This window comes from Scomber japonicus, chromosome 3 (genome assembly GCF_027409825.1).
Source record: "Scomber japonicus isolate fScoJap1 chromosome 3, fScoJap1.pri, whole genome shotgun sequence".
NCBI lineage: Eukaryota > Metazoa > Chordata > Actinopteri > Scombriformes > Scombridae > Scomber > Scomber japonicus.
This window is the reverse complement of record NC_070580.1, coordinates 34512557-34534895: the sequence shown is the minus strand read 5'-3', so window position 1 is coordinate 34534895 and position 22339 is coordinate 34512557. Positions and strand designations below refer to the sequence as shown.

Below are 22339 nucleotides of genomic sequence, written 5' to 3'. Positions count from 1 at the left end.
TAACACTTAGTATGAGTGAAGGTTAGGGGTGTGACGATATGCTCAGCTCACGAGATCTAGACATGATATTGGGTTCACAAGATCGAGGCGAGATTTTAACTTTATTTTTAAGAAAACTTCAATGAGGAAATAAATGACTGTTCTTTTATTTGAAATTCACAAAATGGAAATTGAATTGAAATGTTTTAACTAATCATCTTGTAATGAATCACTTTAGTTCTAAAAGTCCTAAACATATATATTTATCATATGCAGCATGCAGCACTGTGAAAGGTTTCCCCATATAGATATTTGATAGATTTTGGTATTCATGGAAATAACAACCATAAATACAAAAGTTAGATACAATCACAAATACTAATAATTTGATAATGTGAGTCATTTTACTTTTGGCATCATTAGGCTTCCATAGATGCGCTAGATTCCTCCGCTCCTCCTACTTCAGGCTCTCAGTGTAGAGACCCCCCCCCCCCCCCCCACCACTATTATTTATTTATTTTATTTATTTATTTTTTCTTCTAATTAATTCTTGGTTATTGGTATTTAACCCTCCTGTTGTGCTCCCGGGTCAAATTGACCCATCTGTTTTGACTCTTCCTTCCTTCCTTCCTTCCTTCCTTCCCTCCTTTCCTTTCCTCATTTCCTTCCTCCTTTCCTTCCTCCTTTCCTTCCTTCCTTCCTTCCTTCCTTCCTTCCTTCCTTCCTTCCTTCTTTCCTTCCCTCTTTCTTTCCTCCTTTCCTTCCATCCCTTCTTCCCTCCTTTCCTTCCTTCCTTCCTCCTTTCCTTACTTCCCTTCTTCCCTCCTTTCCTTCCCTCCTTCCTTCCTTCCTTCTTTCCTTCCCTCCTTCTTTCCTTCCATCCCTTCTTCCCTCCTTTCCTTCCTTCCTTCCTTCCTTCCTTCCTTCCTTCCTTCCTCCCTCCTTTCCTTCCTCCCTCCTTTCCTTCTTTCCTCCTTTCCTTCTTCCTCCCTCCTTTCCTCCTTTCCTTCCTTCCATTCTTCCCTCCTTTCCTTTCCTTCCTTCCCTCCTTTCCTTCCTTCCTTCCTCCCTTCTTCCTTGCTTTCTTCCTCCATCTCCCTTCTTCCTTCCCTCCTTCCTCCCTCTCTCCTCCCTTCCTTGACTCGAACACAACAGGAGGGTTAAAAAAAAAGTAAATTACTATTGTTCTTCTAATTTATTCTTGGTTATTGGTATGTCTTTTGTTCTGTTTTTTTGGTGTCTTAATGTTTGTGAAGTAAAAGTGTATACCTTGTTCCTGTGTATCATGAATTCCTTCTGATGTCTAAAGTTAGATAAACTCATGAGTTAAAGCGATGTCATGTTTTTACCTTCTCTAATTCTTCAGCTCAGTGTTGATTGATAAGCTTCGGTCCAGTCAGTAGTCAGTGTGTAACTTTATGGCAGCTGTCACTTGGCTCTGAGCCTCATGTAAGAGTGATAGCGGAGGCAGACTGGTTTCAGATTGATGACACTTAGTTACAACATCAGGAACAAACCTGACAGATGTCTACAGAATAAAAAATATGCAGCAGTGTAGATAAAATATGTTTCCTCTGCTGATACATTACATGAGTCTGTATATGAAGAGATGCAGTGATTACACTCGACTCTGGAGGAGACCCTTCTCTAATTCATTCCACTTTGTTTAACCCTTGTGTCGTCCTACGGGGTCAAACTGACCCCGTCTGTTTGGACTGTTCCTTCCTTCCTTCCTTCCTTCCTTCCTTCCTTCCTCCCTTCCTCTCTTTATTTCCTTCTTCCTACCTTCCTCCATCCTCCTTCCTTCCTTTCCTTCCTCCCTCCCTCCTTCTCTTTTTCTTTCCTCCCTTCCTTCTTTCCTTCCTCCACCCCCTTCCTTCCTTCCTTCCTTTCCTTCCTCCTTCCTTCCTTCCTCCCTCCTTCTCTCTTTCTTTCCTTCCTCCACCCCCTTCCTTCCTTCCGTCCTCACTCCTTCTCTCTTTCTTTCCTTCCTTCTTTCCTTCCTCCACCCCCCTTTCTTCCTTCCTCCCTCCTTCTCTCCTTCTTTCCTTCCTCCACCCCATCCTTCCTTCCTTCCTTCCTTCCTTCCTTCCGTCCTCCCTCCTTCTCTCTTTCTTTCCCTTCCTTCTTTCCTTCCTCCACCCCCTTCCTTCCTTCCTTCCTTCTTTCTCATTCTCTTTCTTTCCTTCCTCCCTTCCCTCTTTCCTCTGTCCTTCCTTCCTTCCATCCTCTTTTCCTCTCTCACTACATTCCTTCCCTCCTTCCTTCTTTCCTCTGTCCGTCTTTCTTTCCTTCCTCCCTCCCTCCCTCCTTTCCTCTGTCCTCTTTCCTTCCTTCCTCTTTTCCTTTCTCCCTACCTTCCCTTCTTCCTCCCTTCCTTGACTAAAAGGCCTTTAAAGTTCTCTGTAAGAAAGTGATCATGCTTTGGTTTGATAGCACTTCCTGTTTATTAGGACTTCTTGGAGTGTTTTATGATATTGATACAACGGGGGGGGAAAGAGGGGCTGTGTTCAAACTGTTATATATTTTTAAGTTTATAGTGAGTTTAACCCTTCATTAGGTCCCCCAAGTGGTTAAAAGCATGATATTAGAACTATGATTTTTTTTTAATACACATAGAAAACACCTGCCAGGTTATTATAGTTAACTAAAACTAGCAACTAGCAACTAACAATGCAAAACTAACTAAAACTAAACTGAACTGCAGAAAATATCAGCTCCCTCCATTTTACTGTTTCCTGTTCAGTTTGACTTCTTGAGATAATGACTACAGTAGGATCTACTGTAGCAAAATTAGCATAATAGCCGATGCCAGCTGCTGCAAAACATGCAAGAAAATGCTTGACGTGCAATTTATGATTTTCTCGAAATTGCTAAAGATCCAGACAGATACCTGAAAAAACTAAAACTAAGACTAAAACTACAAAAAAAACAAAATGTGTAAATTCCTTAAAATAAAAATAAAAATAAAACGAAACTAACTAAAACTAAACTGAAATAAAAAAAAAAAAGAAAATCTAAATAAAAAAAATAAACAATTAAAATATCAAAACTATAATAACCCTTCTGCCAGCCAATTAGATGCAAACATTTTAAACAAAAACCATTAAAGCTTACAGTTAGGGTTCTTAGAGCTCTTAGCTTATGCTGCTATAGGCTTAGACTGCCGGGGGACTCCCATGATGCACTGAGCTCCTCTCTCCTCCTCCCTCTCTCTCTATCCATCCATCTATATCCATTAACATTCATGTACTATTAATTGCATTCAATAAGCTAAACTTCTTCCCCGGAGTTGTCTGTGCTTTCTGGTCTCACAGGTAATCTGGGCCTGTAGACGTCCGGATGACAGATTCCAGTCCCGGACCTTCTAGCTTCATTGTTGATTTTCATTGTGCTTCTCTCCTCTAACCTTCCTCTCTCTCCTCTCCTTCCTCTCTCTCCTCTATCCTTCCTTTCTCTCCTCTCTCTCCTTCCTCTCTCTCTTCTCCTTCTTCTCTCTCCTCTCCTTCCTCTCTTCTCTCTCCTCTCCTTCTTCTCTCTCCTCTATCGTTCCTCCTCTATCCTCTCCTTCCTCTCTCTCCTCTCCTTCCTCCCCTCTCCTTCCTCTCTCTCTCCTCTATCCTTCCTCTCTCTCCTCTCCTTCCTCTCTCTCCTCTCCTTCCTCCCTCTCCTTCCTCTCTCTCCTCTCTCTTCTCTCTCTCCTCTCCTTCCTTTCTCTCCTCTCCTTCCTCTCTCTCCTCTCCCTCCTCTCTCTCCTCTCCTTCCTCTCTTCTCCTCTCCTCTCTCTCCTTCCTCTCCTTCCTCTCTCTCCTCTATCCTTCCTCTCTCTCCTCTCCTTTCTCTCTCTCCTCTCCTTCCTTTCTCTCCTCTCCTCTCCTTCCTCTCCTTCCTCTCTCTCCTCTATCCTTCCTCTCTCTCCTCTCCTTTCCTCTCTCTCCTCTCCTTCCTCTCTCTCTCTCCTCTCCTTCCTCTCTCTCCTCTCCTTCCTCTCTCTCCTCTATCCTTCCTCTTCTTCCTCTCTCCTCTCCTTCCTCTCTCTCCTCTATCCTTCCTCTCTCTCCTCTATCCTCTCCTTCCTCTCTCTCCTCTCCTTCCTCTCTCTCCTCTCCTTCCTCTCCTTCCTCTCTCTCCTCTCCTTCCTCTCTCTTCTCTCCTTCTTCTCCTTCCTCTCTCTCCTCTCCTTCCTCTCTCCTCTCCTTCCTCTCCTTCCTCTCCTTCCTCTCTCTCTTCTCTCTCTCTCCTTCCTCTCCTTCTTCCTCTCTCCTCTCCTTCCTCTCCTTCTTCCTCTCTCCTCTCCCTCCTCTTCTTCTTCCTCTATCCTTCCTCTCTCTCCTCTCTACCCCAACCGGTGGAGGCAGATGTTCTCCCACTCTGAGTCTGGTTCTGAGGTTACTTCCTGTTAAAAGGGAGTTTTTTCTTGCCACTGTTTCTCATGTGGGAATGTTGGGTCTCTTTAAAGTTAAAACCTGAAGAGTTCGGTTTACAACCTGCTCTATGTGTAAAGAGCCTTGAGATGACTCTGTTGTGATTTGGCGCTATACAAATAAAGATTGATTGATTGATTGAAAAACTAAATAAAAATAATAAAAAAAACATTTAAATTTCAAAACTATAATAACCCTGCTGCCAGCCAATTAGATGCATATATCTTTTAACAAAAACCATGATATAGACGTCTGTAATTCATAATTCATTAACTCATTAACTAAGCTGGTTGGACTGCACCTATTCAGAAGTCACAATCCCTCAGATTTTGGGAAGGACCTTTTTCTTGGCAGACTCCCACTAGACTAGAGCATCAGCATACAATCAAGACTGAAATCTGACAAGCTAAACATCTTCATGAGTAAATCCTCCCTACACACATTCATCTCAACTCTGAATATGATCCTAAGCTGCCCTGCGCTGCCACATCCGTCCCACACACGTCCTCTTATCTAAACTATTCAGCCGTCTGCAGGTCTGAGGAGCAGAAGTGTCGGGGTGGCCTCAGGGTGAGGTCTGAGGAAAAAGTGGAGGCATTTTAACATCTAAACTCCCCCCTTAGTAATAATAATAATAATAAAGTCGTTATGTTCAGCGCAACGCACCGTAGAGACAGATCTGCTGACAGGAAATGGCTGCAGTCACAGAGAGGAGAGAAGAAGAGAAGAGAGGAGACAACACACAATGGATTCACACAAAGAAGACACCTAACATACTTCTCCTTAAGGAAAGAGACATTAATACACACAAGGTGCACACACTGAAACACAATCAATGCTTCTCTCTCTCTGTCTCTGTCTCTGTCACACACACACACACACACACACACACACACACACACACACACACACACACACACACACACACACACACACACACACACACACACACACACACACACACACACACACACACACACACACACACACACACACAGCTGCAAAACCTTTAAACAGAGTGTCTATTAATAAAGCAGAGGCAGGCTGGCCGCAAGGTCTGCTGCAAGGCCATCAGTATCCTAATGAGCTGTGTGTTCACTTCCACACACACACACACACACACACACACACACACACACACGCACACACACACACACACACACACACACACAAAGGCGGTCGGTCACACAAGTGATTAGAAGTTGGGATAAAATGAATTTTGCTCTGCAGAGACAAATGAAGGAGACACAAGATGAGATGCTGACCTTTCAGGTAGGTGTGTGTCTGTGTGTGTGTGTGTGTGTGTGTGTGTGTGTGTGTGTGTGTGTGTGTGTGTGTGTGTGTGTGTGTGTGTGTGTGTGTGTGTGTGTGTGTGTGTGTGTGTGTGTGTGTGTGTGTGTGTGTGTGTGGATGGATAACGTGTAGTTTTTGGTACTTTGTTACCATGAATTTATAGTTTTTTGTCACTGCTAGATGAAAAGACATAAGAAGAGAGGGACACGATTAGATGAGAAAAGAGAGGAGCAGGAGGGAGGACATGTATAGAGTTAACCCTCCTGTTGTCCTCAGGTCAAGAAAGAAGGATGGAAGGAAGGAAGGAAAGGAGTAAGGAGGGAGGGAGGAAGGACATAAGGAGAGAAGGAAGGAAGGAAGGACGGAAGGAAGGAAGGAAAGGAGTAAGGAAGGAAGGATGAAGGAAAGGAGGGAGGAAAGAAGGAAGGAAGGAAGGAAGGAAGGAAGGAAGGAAGGAAGGAAAGAAGCAAGGAGGGAGGGAGGAAGGAAGGAAAGGGGGAAGGAAGGAAGGAGGAAGGAAAGGAGGGAGGAAAGAAGGAAGGAAGGAAGAAAAGAAGCAAGGAGGGAGGGAGGAAGGAAGGAAAGGGGTAAGTAAGGAATGAAGGAAGCAAGAAAAGAAGCAAGGAGGGAGGGAAGAAGGAAGGGATGAAGGAAGGAAGGAAGGAAGGAAGGAAAGGAGTAAGGAGAGAGGGAGGAAGGAAAGGAGGGAGGAAGGAAGTAAAGAAACAAGCAAGGAAGGATGGAAGGAAGTGAGGAAAGAAGTATGGAAGGAGGGGAAGAACGAAGGAAAAATTAAAGAAAGAGGAAGGAAGGAAGGAAAGAAGGAACAGTCAAAAGGAGACGGGGTCAATTTGACCCGGGAGGACGACAGGAAGGTTAAAAAAGAGGGAAGGAGGAGTGGAGAAAGGAAGACAATAGAAGACAAGATGGAGAGATGAAGACAAGAGGAGGAGAGGAGGAGTAGAGAGGTGTCAGGCTGTAAGCAGCTTGTGACAGCAGTGTGAGAGGTCTAATGACTTTAATTAAATAGCATCCACACTTTACTCCGCCTGCCACTCACTTCACATTCATTCCACTTCTCTTTTCACCTCTCTCTCTCTTCCTCCCTCTTCCTCCCTTTTTTCATTCTGATAAACAGAACCGATGCCAACGTCTTAGTCAGGTTTCCATCAGCTTCTTTTGAAAATATTGACTCTCTTTTCCTCCCGGGTCAAAATGACCCTGTCTGTTTTCACTTTTCCTTCTTTCCTCCCTTCCTTCCTCCCTTCCGTCTTTCCTCCCTCCCCCCCTCTCTCTTTCCTACCTTCCTCTTTTCCTCCCTCCTATCTTCCTTCCTTCCTTCTTTCCTCCATCCTTCCTCCCTTCTTTCCTCCCTCCTTTCCTTCCTTCCTTCCTGCCTTCCTTTCTCCCTTCTTTCCTTCCTTCCGTCTGTCCTTCCTCCCTGCCTTCTTTCTCTCTTTCTTCCCTTCCATCTTTCCTCCCACAATACCCTTTTCTTCCTTCCTTCCTTACTTTCCTTGCTCCCTTCCTCTCTCCCTCCTTCTGTCTTTCTTTCATCCTCCCTTCTTTAATTCCTCTGTCCTTCTTTCCTCTTTTCCTTCCTCCCTCCCTCCCTTCCTTCCTTCCTTTCTTCATTCCTCCATCCATCCTTCCTTTCCTTCCTTCCTCCCTTCTTTCCTTCCTTCTTTCCTTCCTTCTCCCTCCGTCCCTCCCTCCCGCCCTCCTTCCTTCTTTCCTCCCTCCCTCCCTCCCGCCCTCCTACCTTCCTTCCTTCTTCCTCCCTTCCTTCATCCCTTCTTTTCCTTCCTTCTTTCCTTCCATCTCCCTCCCTTCTCCCTCCCTCCTGCCTTCCTTCCTTCCTCCCTCCCTCCCTCCCTCCTACCTTCCTTCCTTCCTTCCTTCCTTTCCTTTCCTTTCCTCCCTTCCTTCCTTCTTCCCTCCTTTCCTTCCTTCTTCCTCCCTTCCTTCCTTGACTCGAGGACAACAGGAGGGTTAAGCATATATGACTCAAAATAAACCAACACTGGCAGCTTCATCACAGGTTCTAAATGTATGTATAGATATTAAATTATGTACATGCTGCATATGAGAGAGTGTTCCCATATGTCACTGTGTGTGTGTGTGTGTGTGTGTGTGTGTGTGTGTGTGTGTGTGTGTGTGTGTGTGATGAGTGTGTACACTTGTCATATTTAAACTCCTCAGCTGTGAGCATTAACCTGGGATAATAAAGCAGCTGTTGGAATCAGAGTTTCCCTGTAAATCCACTGGCACTAATTCTTCCACAGATGAAAAGCCGTCGCTTGGCTACAGGTGAAGAAACACTCCTTTCTTCTAATTAAGCACAGAGTTGCCATCGCAGCCCAAATATTCCTCAGTCAGCATTTCGTGAGAGAGGAAGGGGGGGGGGGGGGGTTTGGGGTGGGGAGACACTGAGGTGAGTGGGATATTTATTTTCTCTGATCTCCTAAATGTACGTGTGGCGACTCAGTTGGGCCTAAATCCTAATACAATATCCACATAAAGCTCAATAATTGCATATATTGCTATATAATCTATATACTGTCCGAGCCATTTTTTCTCCATTATAGCATTTGCTAGGCTAAGGACTGCAAACATACTGTATAAAGGATAAATGTTCATTGTTTCTAAATTTAATATATTTCATCTCTGGCTAACCTGAAAACAACAGGCATTAGCTAAGACTATTTTTATACTCCATATGTTCAACACAACTAATAATTGACAGTTCTCTGTGTGACTTTATGCATCAATAAGTTAGACTACATTCATACTGAGTCAACTAGGTTTAAAGAAAAGAGGGATCCTAAATCCAAGTGTGTATCACAGCTATCATCAGTTCAGACATCGTTGAATCCTATCAATTTTATTGTATTTTTTAAATACCTTTTTCCTAGTTTTTAATTTTACTCTAATTTTACTCCTCATCATCATTATTATCGTTATTGTTATATTATAATCATTATTATTATTAGCAGCAGTAGTAGTAGTAGTGGTAGTAGTAGTAGTAATAGTAATAGTAGTAGTAGTGGTAGTAGTAGTAGTAATAGTAATAGTAAAAGTAGTAGTAGTAATAGTAGTAGTAGTAGTAGTAGTAGTAGTAGTAATAGTAGTAGTAGTAGTAGTAGTACATGGAAAGTAGTAATAGTAGTAGTAGTAATAGTAGTAGTAGTAGTATTAGTACATGGAAAGTAGTAATAGTAGTAGTAGTAATAGTAGTAGTTGTAGTAGTAATATTAGTAGTAGTAGTAGTAGTAGTAATAATGTAGTATTAGCAGTAGTAGTAGTAGTAGTAATAGTAGTAGTAATAGTAGTAGTAGTACAGTATTAGCAGTAGTAGTAGTAGTAGTAATAGTAGTAATAGTAATAGTAGTAGTAGTAATAGTAGTATAGTAGTAGTACAGTATTAGCAGTAGTAGTAGTAGTAGTAGTAATAGTATTAGTAGTAGTAGTAGTAGTAGTAGTAATAGTATTAGCAGTAGTAGTAGTAGTAGTAATAGTAGTAGTACAGTATTAATAGTAGTAGTAATAGTATTAGTAGTAGTAGTAGTAGTAGTAGTAATAGTAATAGTAGTAGTAGTAGTAGTAGTAATAGTAGTATAGTAGTAGTACAGTATTAGCAGTAGTAGTAGTAGTAGTAGTAGTAATAGTATTAGTAGTAGTAGTAGTAGTAGTAGTAATAGTATTAGCAGTAGTAGTAGTAGTAGTAATAGTAGTAGTACAGTATTAGTAGTAGTAGTAATAGTACTAATAGTAGTAGTAGTAATTTTAATATTAATAATAGTAATAGTAGTATTAGCAGTACTAGTAATAGTAGTAGTAATAGTAGTAGCAGTACTAGTAGTATTTTGGTTAATTTTGATGCATTTACATTTTCATATTCTTAACTTGTGCATAAATACATTTTGACTGATTGATTAAAATATGAAGGTTGTTTTTTTTAGACTCAGCTGGCTGACAAGTTTCCTGATGCTTTGTGAGTCTCCTGCTGAGGAGAAACAGTTTGAAAGAGCTTCCAACAATGTGAAGCAGCTGAATCGCTAGCTTGTCAGAACAAGGACAGCAAACTGGAGAGAGGAGAGAGAAGGACTGGAACACACCGATTGATTTGCAGCCTTTCTGTTTGCTGCTATTAAAGCCTGAAAATCAATCACTGTGCTCTGCTGCTTTCTTCCCTCCACAGAAAGTAGACTTATATGAGCCAAGAGTGAGAAAAAAAAATAGGGAATTGATCAGAAAACATGCGAGATAGAGGCAGTGTCTAACTGTGGCATGATTACAGGACTCATTCAGCATGAAGGACACATGTTGGTTTCACAATATCTTCCACAACCTCCGGCAGCCCAGCACAGCAACGCTTAACCCTCCTGTTGTCCTCGAGTCAAGGAAGGAAGGGAGGAAAGGAGGAAGGAAGGAAAGGAGGAAGGAAGAGAGAAAGAAGGAAGGAAAGAAGGAAGGAAAAAAGGAAGGAAGGAAGGAAAGGAGGAAGGAAGAGAGAAAGAAGAAAGGAAAGAAGGAAGGGAGGAAGAAGGAAGGAAAGGAGGAAGGAAGAGAGAAAGAAGGAAGGAAGGAAGGAACGAAGGAAGGAAGGAAGGAAGGAAAGGTAAGACAGGTTCAATTTGACCCGGGAGGACGACACGAAGCTTAAAGAGATATTCTGTACTAAGACTAAAACAGATGTGTGGGGTTTTTTTTAGCAACAGTGAAACAATAGTTCAACAGGCCGAATCATTCACTGTATGTCTGTGTTTGACTTTAGCAGACTACTAAGAAGCTGGCTAACTAGTTGTGGATAGAAATACAATCATTTGAGAAAAAGGAATTAAAGATTTTGGTGGCTACCGAGCTGTGATCACCAACTTCTCACTTGATTTCTAACCTCAGTAAACGTTTTCAAAATGTGTTTATGGTCTCAATCGCTAGTTTAAAGCCTTCTTCAATGCAGTATGATGTTCATTTGGGACATTTTGGCCTCCCTGATTTTATATGTGACGATAAAGCAGGGTATGCATTAGGGCGTGGCTACGTCCTGATTGACAGGTTGATTGCCCAATGTCCTCGAGATCCAGCCTTCGCAACCTTAGCAACCTCCCCGCTCCACCCATGGCTACGCCTCATGCCCATATCAGTAGAATCTGTGTTTTTATTTTTCCCAGCATGCACCTGAAATTTTCAAGATGGTGCTGCCCAGATTCGAAACTATTGGCTTCCAAGCAGCAGTCCACAAACCAATGGGTGACGTCACGGATGTTACGTCCATTTCTTTTATACAGTCTATGGTGAAATCCAGACTGACAGCTGAAAACTTCATTCTCATCAAGAGATTATTATACTCTTTAACTTCAAGACTACATCAAAAAAAATATACATACTCATTTGCACACAGAGACAAGCATCCACAAAGAAATGAATGCTGTATTATGCACATATATACTCACACACACACACACACACACACACACACACACACACACACACACACACACACACACACACACACACACACACACACACACACACACACACACACACACACCTTTATCTCTCTCTCTCCTTCTCTCTTTCTTTCTCTTACAAACACAACTGACTTCAAAATCACTTTAGTGGCAGCTAAAGTGTCAAATAAATTCTCTTCAGAGCTGCTGTAGCATCACATATGTGACACAACACGATCAAACAGTGTTAACAGCTGTCATCGAGGACAACACGAGGTGTAAAAAAAAAAAAAAAAGGAAAAACAACAATGTGAATTTTGGCCACCATAACTAAACAAACACCATCTGGACGGCAACAGTGCCTCCATTATAAAAGAGCCGGATAAAATAATATGGTGATGAGTGATTGATGGATGATTAATGAGCATATTCTGATGTAACTTGGTGTTGTTTTGTTATTGTGTTTGCTTCTGCTACCCCTCTGTGTAATGTCAAATGAAGTGTGATGCGTTCAGGTGCTTCTCTGATGTGCGTAAATATATATATATATATCCAAAAAAGAACACACACACATATATATCCCACCAGTGTCGTGCTGCTTCCCAGTTAGCCTTGTTTGGTGGGATGGGAGTATTTCCAATTTGACTAGTTCTGTTGTGCTCGCTAGTAGCTGCGTCGCCTCCAGGACTGTGCAGTGTTCTGTCGATGTGCCGTCTATGGACAGCAGGTGATCTCCGGCATGCAACGCTCCACATCTGGTAGAAACAGAGAGAATAAAGAAGGCACCTCATTACAACTTTTATCAGAGATGCTTGTGTTTGTGCTGTTTGAAAGCCGTAAGTTAGCACACATCAGCAGCAGCGGCGGCTCCGCAACCTGTCAGCTCTCGTCTCTGCTATTTATACAAGGTGGTTCAGGGTTTTTTTTAAATGAATTTGCAACCATGTGGGAATGCGTAGTGACAGAATGTAGACCTCCACAGTCAACCTGTTCAGTTGACTGAGGTTATTTCCCGAGCTTGTTTCGGCTTTGACACAAAGTTCAAATGCTTCATGTATATTTTAGAGCCAGACTACGGCTCGGGGCAATATCCTGTCTCCCGCTGTCTGTGTTAGTTATGGGACCGGACACACAGCCTGTATGTGTGTAAGCGCGTGTTAAAGAGACAGAGTGAAAGTATACACTATGCATAAATAATGTGCAATTGCTGCAAATCTGTAACCCCATCATGTAGATTTGGCCTCAGAAGTAGGAGGAGACACGATGAAGTGGAAGTGTGAACGCTACTTCCTGTATTCATTCACATTCATTTATATAAAACTAGCACTACAGCCATGGTTTTAATGCTTGCCATAATTTTGGTGGGAAAAAAAAAGTTAGAATTGCTTTATTATTAATGCACTACTGTAAGTCTATTTTAAATCACATTTAGTTGAATTGATTTTATATTACAACACATAACACTTTCCTTTACTGCATTGTATTTTATTGGCATTCATTTTCTAACATCTTTTTCTTTTTCTTGAAGAACATGTCAAAGAGTTCAAGTATTATTTTTCAGCCCTATGTCTGCAGGTCTTCCTCTCAGGCTGCAGTTTCAGCAAACTCCAGGTTCAATGCAGCCTTTACAAAACCTGAAAGGTGAAATCCAGGACAAAAGAAAACTGTCCATAAAGCACTAACTGCTGCTTTAAACCTCACAGCTATGACTGCATGATAAAAATTAAAGGCTACTTAGAGGAGTCTTTCATCTGTAGTTTGTCAGCTGAACAGTGAAGAGGACTGTTTATAGAGTGTACATCAAGGTAAAAGTGAAAGTGTGCACATATGCAAACCTATATTGTGTGTTTGTGTGTGTGTGTGTGAGTGTGTGTGTGTGCATATTTCTATCCTGGTGGGGACCACAACCTGACATATTACTAACCCCAACTCCTAGTCCCCACACGCACGAGCCCTTTTCCTGATTAAGTGTGTAAGTGTGTATATTAGCATATTAGCGTCGTATTAGCATATTAGCTTAGCGATTAGCCCCCTAGCTAACTGGATTATTAGATGCAGTGTTAATGGTTAGGGATAGGGTCAGGGTTAGGGTTTCAATCCAACATTTGTTCAAATACTGAATATGAATTGTACTGTGGTCAACAGTGATGTCAATTGTATGCTAATAGATGTTAGCATTATGGGTCCCAACGAGGGGGGCAAAATTCAGCTTCGAAATTTATGTGAGAGTTATTGATCAAAGTTATTGATTCAAGCCAATTTTTTGTTCAAACAGAATTATGATGAATTTAGGAGTTAAAACTACGTCTCTAGACCCTTTAGAAAGGCTGGAACCCACGGGACATCACCCAGTCAGGAGTCCCCACGAGGTAGTATAAACGTGTATGTGTGTGTGAGAAAGTGTGTGTACCTGTCCACCACGCTGCCAGGTTTAACTCGGTCGATGACAATGACCTGCTTGTTTCGATGACTGGCTGATGTGAGCGTGATACCCAGCGTTGCTCCTGGAGTCTTGGCAATTTCTACCAATAATGGACCGGAGGCGTTCGTCACTGTGTCTGATAAGAAAAAAAAATCAATTTCATTTAACTTTTTCTTTTTATTATAAGATGATATTCCATGAAATGCCAACAGAGAAAAAACATTTTATTTATTTTTATTTCTGTATCAACAACATACAAAAGTATCTGAGTTAGTAGCAAAAATGCCCTTGAAGGTATAAACCATCATATTTGATGACTAGGGATTTCTTTGCAAAGCATTCTGGGTGAGTGAAAGTGAGCAGTTTCACACAGAAAAAAAGGCAGAACTCAGCCCGAGGCAGCAGAAAATGCCAACATATCAAATAAAAACACAACAAACCAATTTTTAATTCCAGTGGTATTTTAGGAATACGAAAGGGAGAAACTTTTGCCCTAAGCTTTCATTCATGTCTGTCTGTGTGTGTACAGTAAGCGTGTGTGTGTGTGTGTGTGTGTGTGTGTGTGTGTGTGTGTGTGTGTGACAGCTCTCACCCATGATAGTGACGTCGTACTCTATCTGGAACAGGGCTTCTTGTCCACACTGAGCCAACACACTGAGGGCGTCGCTGTGGTTGGCGTTGTGCAGCGGCACGCCGTCCACGCTGAGGAGACGATCACCAGGACGCAGCGTGCCCTCTCTGGAAGGAAGGAAGGACACACACACACACACACACACACACACACACACACACACACACACACACACACACACACACACACACACACACACACACAACACACACACACACACAAAGACATGAGACTAGATTCTCTTCCACAGATTATGGTGTAAGAAAAGAGACAAATAATGTTTTCCCAGAGTGGCAGGATTGAAATTGCTAACCCCTATGTTTTATATGTTTTATACTTTTATTTTGTATATTATTATTTTATTTTTGTCATGTTATCTTGTCCTGTTAATAATTGCAAATCTCGTGGTGGTGTTTAGCACCCGCCCCATGTGTTGAGGCTACAGTCCTCACTGCAGGCGACCCCAGTTCGAACCCTGCACCGAGAGGTCCTATCCTGCGTGTCTTTGCCCCCCTCTCTGCCTCCCATTTCCTGTCTCTCTCTACTAACCCTGTACATTAAAGGCAAAAAGCCCCAAAAAATATACTTTAAAAAAAAAATACAAATAAAAAAAATAATTGCAAATGTTGTTTGTTGTAATATATACAATGAGTCTACGAACTTAAATTAAAATATATATGTATACATATACTTTTATGGATTGTGGGCTTGAAATGTTTCAATATGCAAGTTAAATGTTTCCTCCAAGGATTTTTGTAAATCGAAATGTAAAATAAAATTGAAAAAAAAAAAGAAGGATTGAAATTGCCACTCATGGTTTCCAGGTGTTTCTCTTGCCTCCTTCCTTCCTTTCTTTCATTTATTTCTTCTAACTACAAAGCAAGGACTCTCTATCTGTAAGTATGTCCTTCGCATATCTCAAGAACTGCTCATCCGATCTACTTCACACTTGGTGTCTGTATCGCCGGGGAAACGAGGATGTGCAGTGTCGAATTTGGTGCAATTTGGAAAATGTGACATATTAAATATTAATAGACTTTGAATAAACAAGTTACCAGCGCTCACAGTGCAGCAGCAGCAGCAGCAGCAGGGTGGAGCTTCAAGGCTCTGTGGACTGACACAACAAGCACAAGCTGATAGACAGGGACAGCACCCCTCTGCCACAATTGTAACTCAAATTGTGTAAGTTTGTCACATTAACTTATAACACTAATAACATTACCGCCAGCAAAATACTTCCACTAATTAAATCCATGCTGTAGTTTATTACTGTGGTGGTAAATGTCAAAGGGAGTGACAAATACGCCCGATCAGTGTTTCTCATCATGAGCACTTGGGCATGTTTTTCAAGGCGGGGGGGATCTAGCCAGTTTTTAAAAAAATCACTTCTTCCTTCTGTCACTCAAGTTCAAATACACTTCATCAGTATGAATAGGTAATAGTGTGTAACCATCAAAAAATAACAATCACGACAACCTAAACTTTATTTTTAACCACACTCTCTTTTTTGATTCATCTCCTACCATCGTATTGATCCGTGCCGCTCCTATCCTCGTTCTCATCTTGTTCCTATCACACACTCTCCCTTCTTCAATCTCACACTTTCCAACCGCCGTTTTGATCTCACTTCTTCCTCTTATTCATTTCCTCACTTTCTCCTACTTGTTTTCCGAGCTTCCTCCCTCTCCTACCTCTTCAATTCACGACACACTCACTCTCTCTTATCTCCTCATCCTCCCTCATTGTCTCTCTCTTCTCTTCTGAAACCATTTCTCCAGTTGAAATAGAGGAGAAACAAAAGGGAAGAGGACAAATAGTACTAAGATGGTAGAAAATACTGCTGTTTTTAAACTATTAAGATTAAAAAGGTATGTCATGTGATGGGGTTTCAAATAAATTATGGTAATTTTTTTAAGTCCTCAGTCGACAAAAACACTTCTACAGACTGGATGCTTCATATTTTACAGGCACTCAAATGTACAGTTGAGGCAATTATGTTTTTTTTCCACCAAAAATGGATATGCAGCATTTTGAATTTTTCATGCAGAGGGCTGCATTAGAGAGCTAACAGATGCTTTATGCATGATGCCAGAGAGTGAGTAATACAGAGCTGTCATCATACCAGCCAGAAGTTGTAAAGCATGATGCTGATAGCCCTGAGGCTTTTTAACAACATGATGCAAGCTAAGCTGAGACCATTAAAGGCCGGAATTAGGTTGTATGATACAAGTATCTCAGGAATGAAGTTTCATAAGAAATGTCTGGAGTGAAATAAAACTCTGTCAGAAAAAAAAAGAAAAAAAGAAAAGAGGTTTTGCCCTTCGATTTAGTAGGGAAACAGGTGTAGAGTGACAATGAGGGTGCAGCTTTTACACCGACGGGAAAAAGAAGAAGAAAAAAAAAAGCTGCAGACACACTCAAACCTTGGAGCGAAATAATAGCTTTACACACAAGGCTGTCAAATTGTGAGGAACCAACCCCACAATCGATCAAACTGCAATTTATTTTTCTACATCTCTGAAACATGCGCTGGTTTCAAACTACATTATAGCAGCTATAAAAATGCTGCAAGAAACATGACATGTTGTCATCCATATCCAAAAGAAAAAGAAAAAGAAAACAAAGAATAGTGCAGCTATACGGACCACCACCACCCAGAGTTGTTATTTTAAGAATACAGGGGTGGATTTATCTATGTTTGTGGTTGGATTTTCTGCTTTAAAGACAGCTCCAACTTAAGTTGTTGGATGAAACAAAGAATTTAAAGGACTTTGGCGACATTTAGCCAGCTGTTAGGCCTGCAGGCTTCTGGCCCCGTGTCAGTTTCTGTCTCTTTCTGTTCATATAACAATGCAGTGAAGGCAGCTTCTTTGTGGTCCTGCATTAAACACCATGGCTTTCTAACACTTTCAGAGTTTGAGCTTTAATTCCCACTGGGTAATGCTAAAAATGTATGCACTCCTGGGACTGTATAGTGCGGTGGATTAAGTTTTCTCCAATTGGCATATAAATGGGATATAAAGCAGCATGAATATCTCATTCGTTTCCTCTGGACTGACCCACATTTTTGGAGATGATTTCCTTTAGAATATTGTTAGATGAGCTCCAGAGCAAAATAATGCAATAGTAAGAGAGAATTTAATCTCAGTCTTGTTCCAGTCTGTCAATCTGTGTGTGAACCTGTGGAGGTTTATTCTATTTGTGCCTGAACTTTTTGACACCTCCTGAGATTTTTCTGCTCATATACTCTATGATGATACATCCATAAGCTTATCTACAGGTTGATCTACTAGTATAAGTCTTTATATAATGTGAAACTGGTTGGTGGTTAGTTTGGCTGTAATCAATTTATGACAAAAAGCTCTTTCATGAGCTCTAAATATGTTCAAACGCATTGATTTTCTGCTATGTGTAATTCTTTCAGAGATAGTTGCCAGCAGAATAAAAATAGCATCTTTCAGTTCTTAAGTCTGGTGTCACTGATTGAAGCTGCTAAGCAATCAGAGGAGAGGGTACACTTTTTTTTATTTTTTCCCAATCTTTTCCTGCCTTGGCTGCAGTAACGGTGCAGGAACAGCTGAGTCAAGCACGTTGTACAAAATGGGACTTTTCTAAGCAGTGGGATTTTAGTGATGGTGATAAAGATGGACTATGAAAATAATAGCGCTTTTCCACTACACAGTTCTAGCATGACTCGGCTCGACTCGTTGTTTTTGTGTTTCCACTAGGGATAGGATCTGGTACCTGCTACTTTTTTAGTACCTGCTCTGCTGAGGTTCCAAGCGAGCCGAGCCGATACTAAAATGTGACGTCATCAGACTGCCGGCCGCTGATTGGTCCGAAGAGTTGTCGCTGGAAGAGTCATGAGCCGTCCCACACAAGACTCAAACCCGCCATTTTTAAATACCGCCAACAGTGTTACAGGGACTCGTTTCTCTTCTCTTGCTTTGTGTGTGACAGAAAGCCTCATACAGCAGCAAGTACACCATCGCCTCCATGTCCTCCATTGTTTATGTGTTTGTGTCGCGTATAAAACGAAGTCACGGCAGTATCGCAGAGCCGTGCTATGACGACCCCGCCCACGTTGAGTAGGTACTTTTTTGTAATGGAAAAGGTCGTTCCTGGAGCCGAGCCAAGTCGAGCCGAGTAGTGCTGGAATTGTGTAGTGGAAAAGCGCCATAATAGTTTTAGTAGTGAGACAGAAACCTCCAGAATAGCTTCAATGTTCCTGAGCAGAGATACTCTTCTTCTGGAAGAATGAACGCTCTTCCACAAGTTTATTCCTTCATTTAGTGTTTTAATGAGCAGAGAGGACTGTTGAACGAACACATCTCTAAAATCCACATGGGTATTCATTTGTTTTGAGATCCGGTGACTGAATGTGCCAAATGATTCACTTCATTTTCATACTTTAACTGTTCACTAAGACATGCATTGTAGCGTCTTCATGTCTCGTCATTCATGCTGTTGCTTCGATCTGTCAGCCGTCTACAGGTACGTGTTTTATGCTGTTGATGAAGCTCATTCTCAAGGTGGTTTTATAAAAAGAAGATTATATGTCTTTGTTTTGGTGCTGAGCAGTCATTGCTGCATTTCTCATAAAACATTTCACAATTAAACCTGCATTGTAAGACTAAACACAAAGCAAACAAAACAATAACCAACTCTATTGAAGTGTTCATGCTACTGCAAATCATTTCAAAGTGTCACGACAAAGCATGTGTTTTTTTTTTTTTTTTTTTTAAAAGTGGAAATATTTCCAACACACCCAAAGTTACTACTGGGAGAATTTGTTGATATGCTGAACAGCTTCAAAATTCCTTAGAAAAATCTCTTTGTTTTGAGTTAATTTGTTTTGGGATTAAGTTAGACTGACTTATTTGGGTTAAATCATTTCTGGAAAAATGTGTGGGTGCAGACTTTTTTTTCCTTTACTAACATTTTGCTTGAAGCTCTGCCTACTTCAATGCAAACACCACCCAGCTGTGTGTACATGAGCCACAAATGTGTTGCTCCTATTATATGAATAATCAACATTACTTTCAAATGCAAATAAAGATTCAAGTAATGACAGGCCCCAGTGCATTGTTTGTTGCACTTAATAACATAACTTTTTAATTTAAATGCACATAATCCAGCTAATGTTCTGTAGTCAGTGCTGCATTAACTCATAAAAGATGTGATGTACCTTTTTCTGGTTCCACAGATTCATGGCTGAGTTTTCCTTCAGCCAAATGGTATGCAAACAGATAAAATGACCTCTTATACTCTACAAACAGGAAGTGGAAGAGGCCAATTGTCTGTGTTTAAGAGGGGGGTTCAATCACCTGGGACCTTTGCAAAATCCAGTGTTTTTAAAATAATATTAGCTGGAAAAACAATGTTTGCATGGATTATTAGTTGCACAGACTTTACTTATTTCCTCTTGCATTCATGTTGCAGTGTTTGTTGGCACTTAATAGCTTAACTTAAATATAAATGCACATAATTCAGCTAATGTTCTGTAGTCAGTGCTGCATTAACTTATAAAAGATGTGATGTACCTTTTTCTGGTTCCACAGATTTATGGCTGAGTTTTCCTTCAGCCAAATGGTATGCAAACAGATAAAATGACCTGTTATACTCCACAAACAGGAAGTGGAAGAGGCCAATTGTCTGTGTTCAAGAGGGGGGTTCGATCACCTGAGACCTTTTTAATAATATTAACTGGAAAAACAATGTTTGCATTAATTATTAGTTGCATAGACTTTACTTATTCCCTCTTGTGCTTCTGTGTAGGAGAGCCTCTTTCCAAGCTCTTTCCAAGTGTAGTGATAATGAAACCAGAAAGGTTAGTTTAATTGCTTGCAGCTTCATGATCAGTATTGACACATGATTCATTATTGATCTGTAACATTAAAGTAAAGAGCACCCTACTATTGTGTATAGATTATAGTCACGTGTGTCTGTTCATAATTAGTTGTGTAAATGGTTCACAGCAGTGAGACTTAATATAGTATGAAGTCAATGTAAATGTATGTAGTATTGTAGACTGACTGATAATATACTGAAAGGACAAATCATATAATTGTTAATATAGCTGTGTAATTTCAGACAATGCAGTGGATAAAATAAAATAAAATAAAATAAAACAACAACAACTGGTCCAATTTTGTCCATAGCCTACTGATAACAGTGAGTTGCCATAACAACCAGTGAATTCTGACCAGATGTTTAACTATCCAATCAGCCCAAATTTCAGTCCAGAAGTCCAAAATCTCTTAGTGGTCACCCAGTAATTAATTAGGACAAACAAATCAGCTATGAGGAAGGTAAAGTATAACAGGCTTTACACCGATCTGATCGGCTATATCGGATCGGCCGATATTTAGCATTTTATGTAATTAGTGAGATCGGCTGTAATGTCTTAATTCGCCGATCCGATCAATGTCGTCAAGTTGAAACTTTTTGTAGATGCTCCCGTTGCATAGATTGCAGATGGCTTGTGTTTTATCGGAGGGAGGAAGGAAGGAAGGAAGGGAGGAAGAAGGAAGGAAGGAGGGAAGGAAGGATAGATTGCAGATGGCTTGTATTTTATCTGTCTCATTTACTCCAAAGAAGTTCCACACCACCGACATGTTTGTTTGAACCACGATGTGACGGACAATAAAGTTTTTTGAATCTTGAATCATGAGCTGTCGGATTCAAACAAACATGTGGGTGTTGTGGGCAGACAGATAAAACACAAGCTATTTAACAATCTGTGCAACACTAAAGAACCTCGTGGGGAAGCATCTGCAAAATGTTTCAACAGCACAGATGAACCTGGATAGGGAACACGAGGAGGAGAAGTCGAGTTTAAGAAACGGAGCGTGGACAAAGAAGACGTGATCGGATCGGTGATCGGTTTATTTAAACTCACTGATCGGTGATCGGCCCCAAAAATCCTGATCGTGTAAAGCTTTAAGTATTTAGAAACATGTTATCAACAGTTTAGTGTGATATAAATTTAAGGTCATCACGCAGGCCCTATGTCAAACTTTGGTGTCCACAACTTAACCATAATTTTTTTCCGACCTTAGAATATGAAGTCTGAATTTCTATAGATGGCACTCTTTTCTCTCTGTCTGCTGCACTCACTGCTCATTCACACCTCTTAAGGGGGCTTATTCAAAACACACTCAACATGTAAATGTCATCACTTCCTTTGCAGTCAGGTGTTTTTTTCCCCCCATGAGGATTCATAACAGTGTAAATGTTCGTGTATTGAATCTACAGAGAGCTGGATCACTGTTACCATACATCAGTTAAACAGTTGCCAAGTTGACATTTATATCAAAATGTCATGGATTAATACTTAAACATGAAACATGAAGGCTAAGACAGACACATGATGATAACATTAAAAGGATATGAGGTGATTCATGCCGCCGTGGCGATGAGTAACACATAACTGTCAACATACCAGTGATGGTCACAGGAAATGACACCGTTATCCTTGGGGTTTATTCGCATGAGGGCACAGACAAATCTCTCAGACTCCTGACTGGAATTGTGCCGCTGTTAGTTTAAACTCGATGCAGGCCAGTGCTCCAAAGGCTTTTATTTTTCTTAGACGCCACTTGTTTTGGAAGACAGTGCCCTTTTGACCCCTAAAAAAGACACCCCTCTTCCTGCCTGATGGTATTTCTGCTTGGATATGTGTCAGTATGATTCTCTGTATTGATGTATCTCACTGTACAGTAGGTGCAGTATATATATATATGAGTTCATGTTTTCATTAGTGTGCAGTCAGTGCTACTGTACCTGTCTGCAGGGCCTCCTGGCCTCACGTAGGTGACCACTAGGGGGCGTGACTTGTGCCAGTCCTCATGGGTGCCACCTGTAGGAAGAGGAGAGCAAAACTGAGCACTCATATGATTCATCAGTGATCTCCTACAATTAAAAACTGAGATGGTATAAACTTAATAAAAGTAGAATTTATGGCAGAGCTGCTGCATTGGATCACATTTAATCACTCATATGATTCATCAGTGATCTCCTACAACTAAAAACCTTAAATTCCTCCATTTATTTTCATTAGTATGACTGTTAGAGAAACTTAAAACGTACTTCAGACAGGTAATCCATCAGAGTGAGTGATTTATTTACTTTATAT

General features: G+C 41.0%; 1 protein-coding gene across 1 annotated transcript in view; it reads right to left on the bottom strand.

The window, feature by feature from the left end:
- Positions 1–22339, bottom strand: part of LOC128355378 (glutamate receptor-interacting protein 2-like) — a 280446-nt gene that overhangs the window by 39533 nt on the left and 218574 nt on the right. Inside the window, 4 exon segments of the mRNA XM_053315617.1 lie at positions 11735–11904; positions 13560–13707; positions 14164–14309; positions 21988–22063. Of these exon segments, the coding sequence (XP_053171592.1) occupies positions 11735–11904; positions 13560–13707; positions 14164–14309; positions 21988–22063 (540 nt within the window).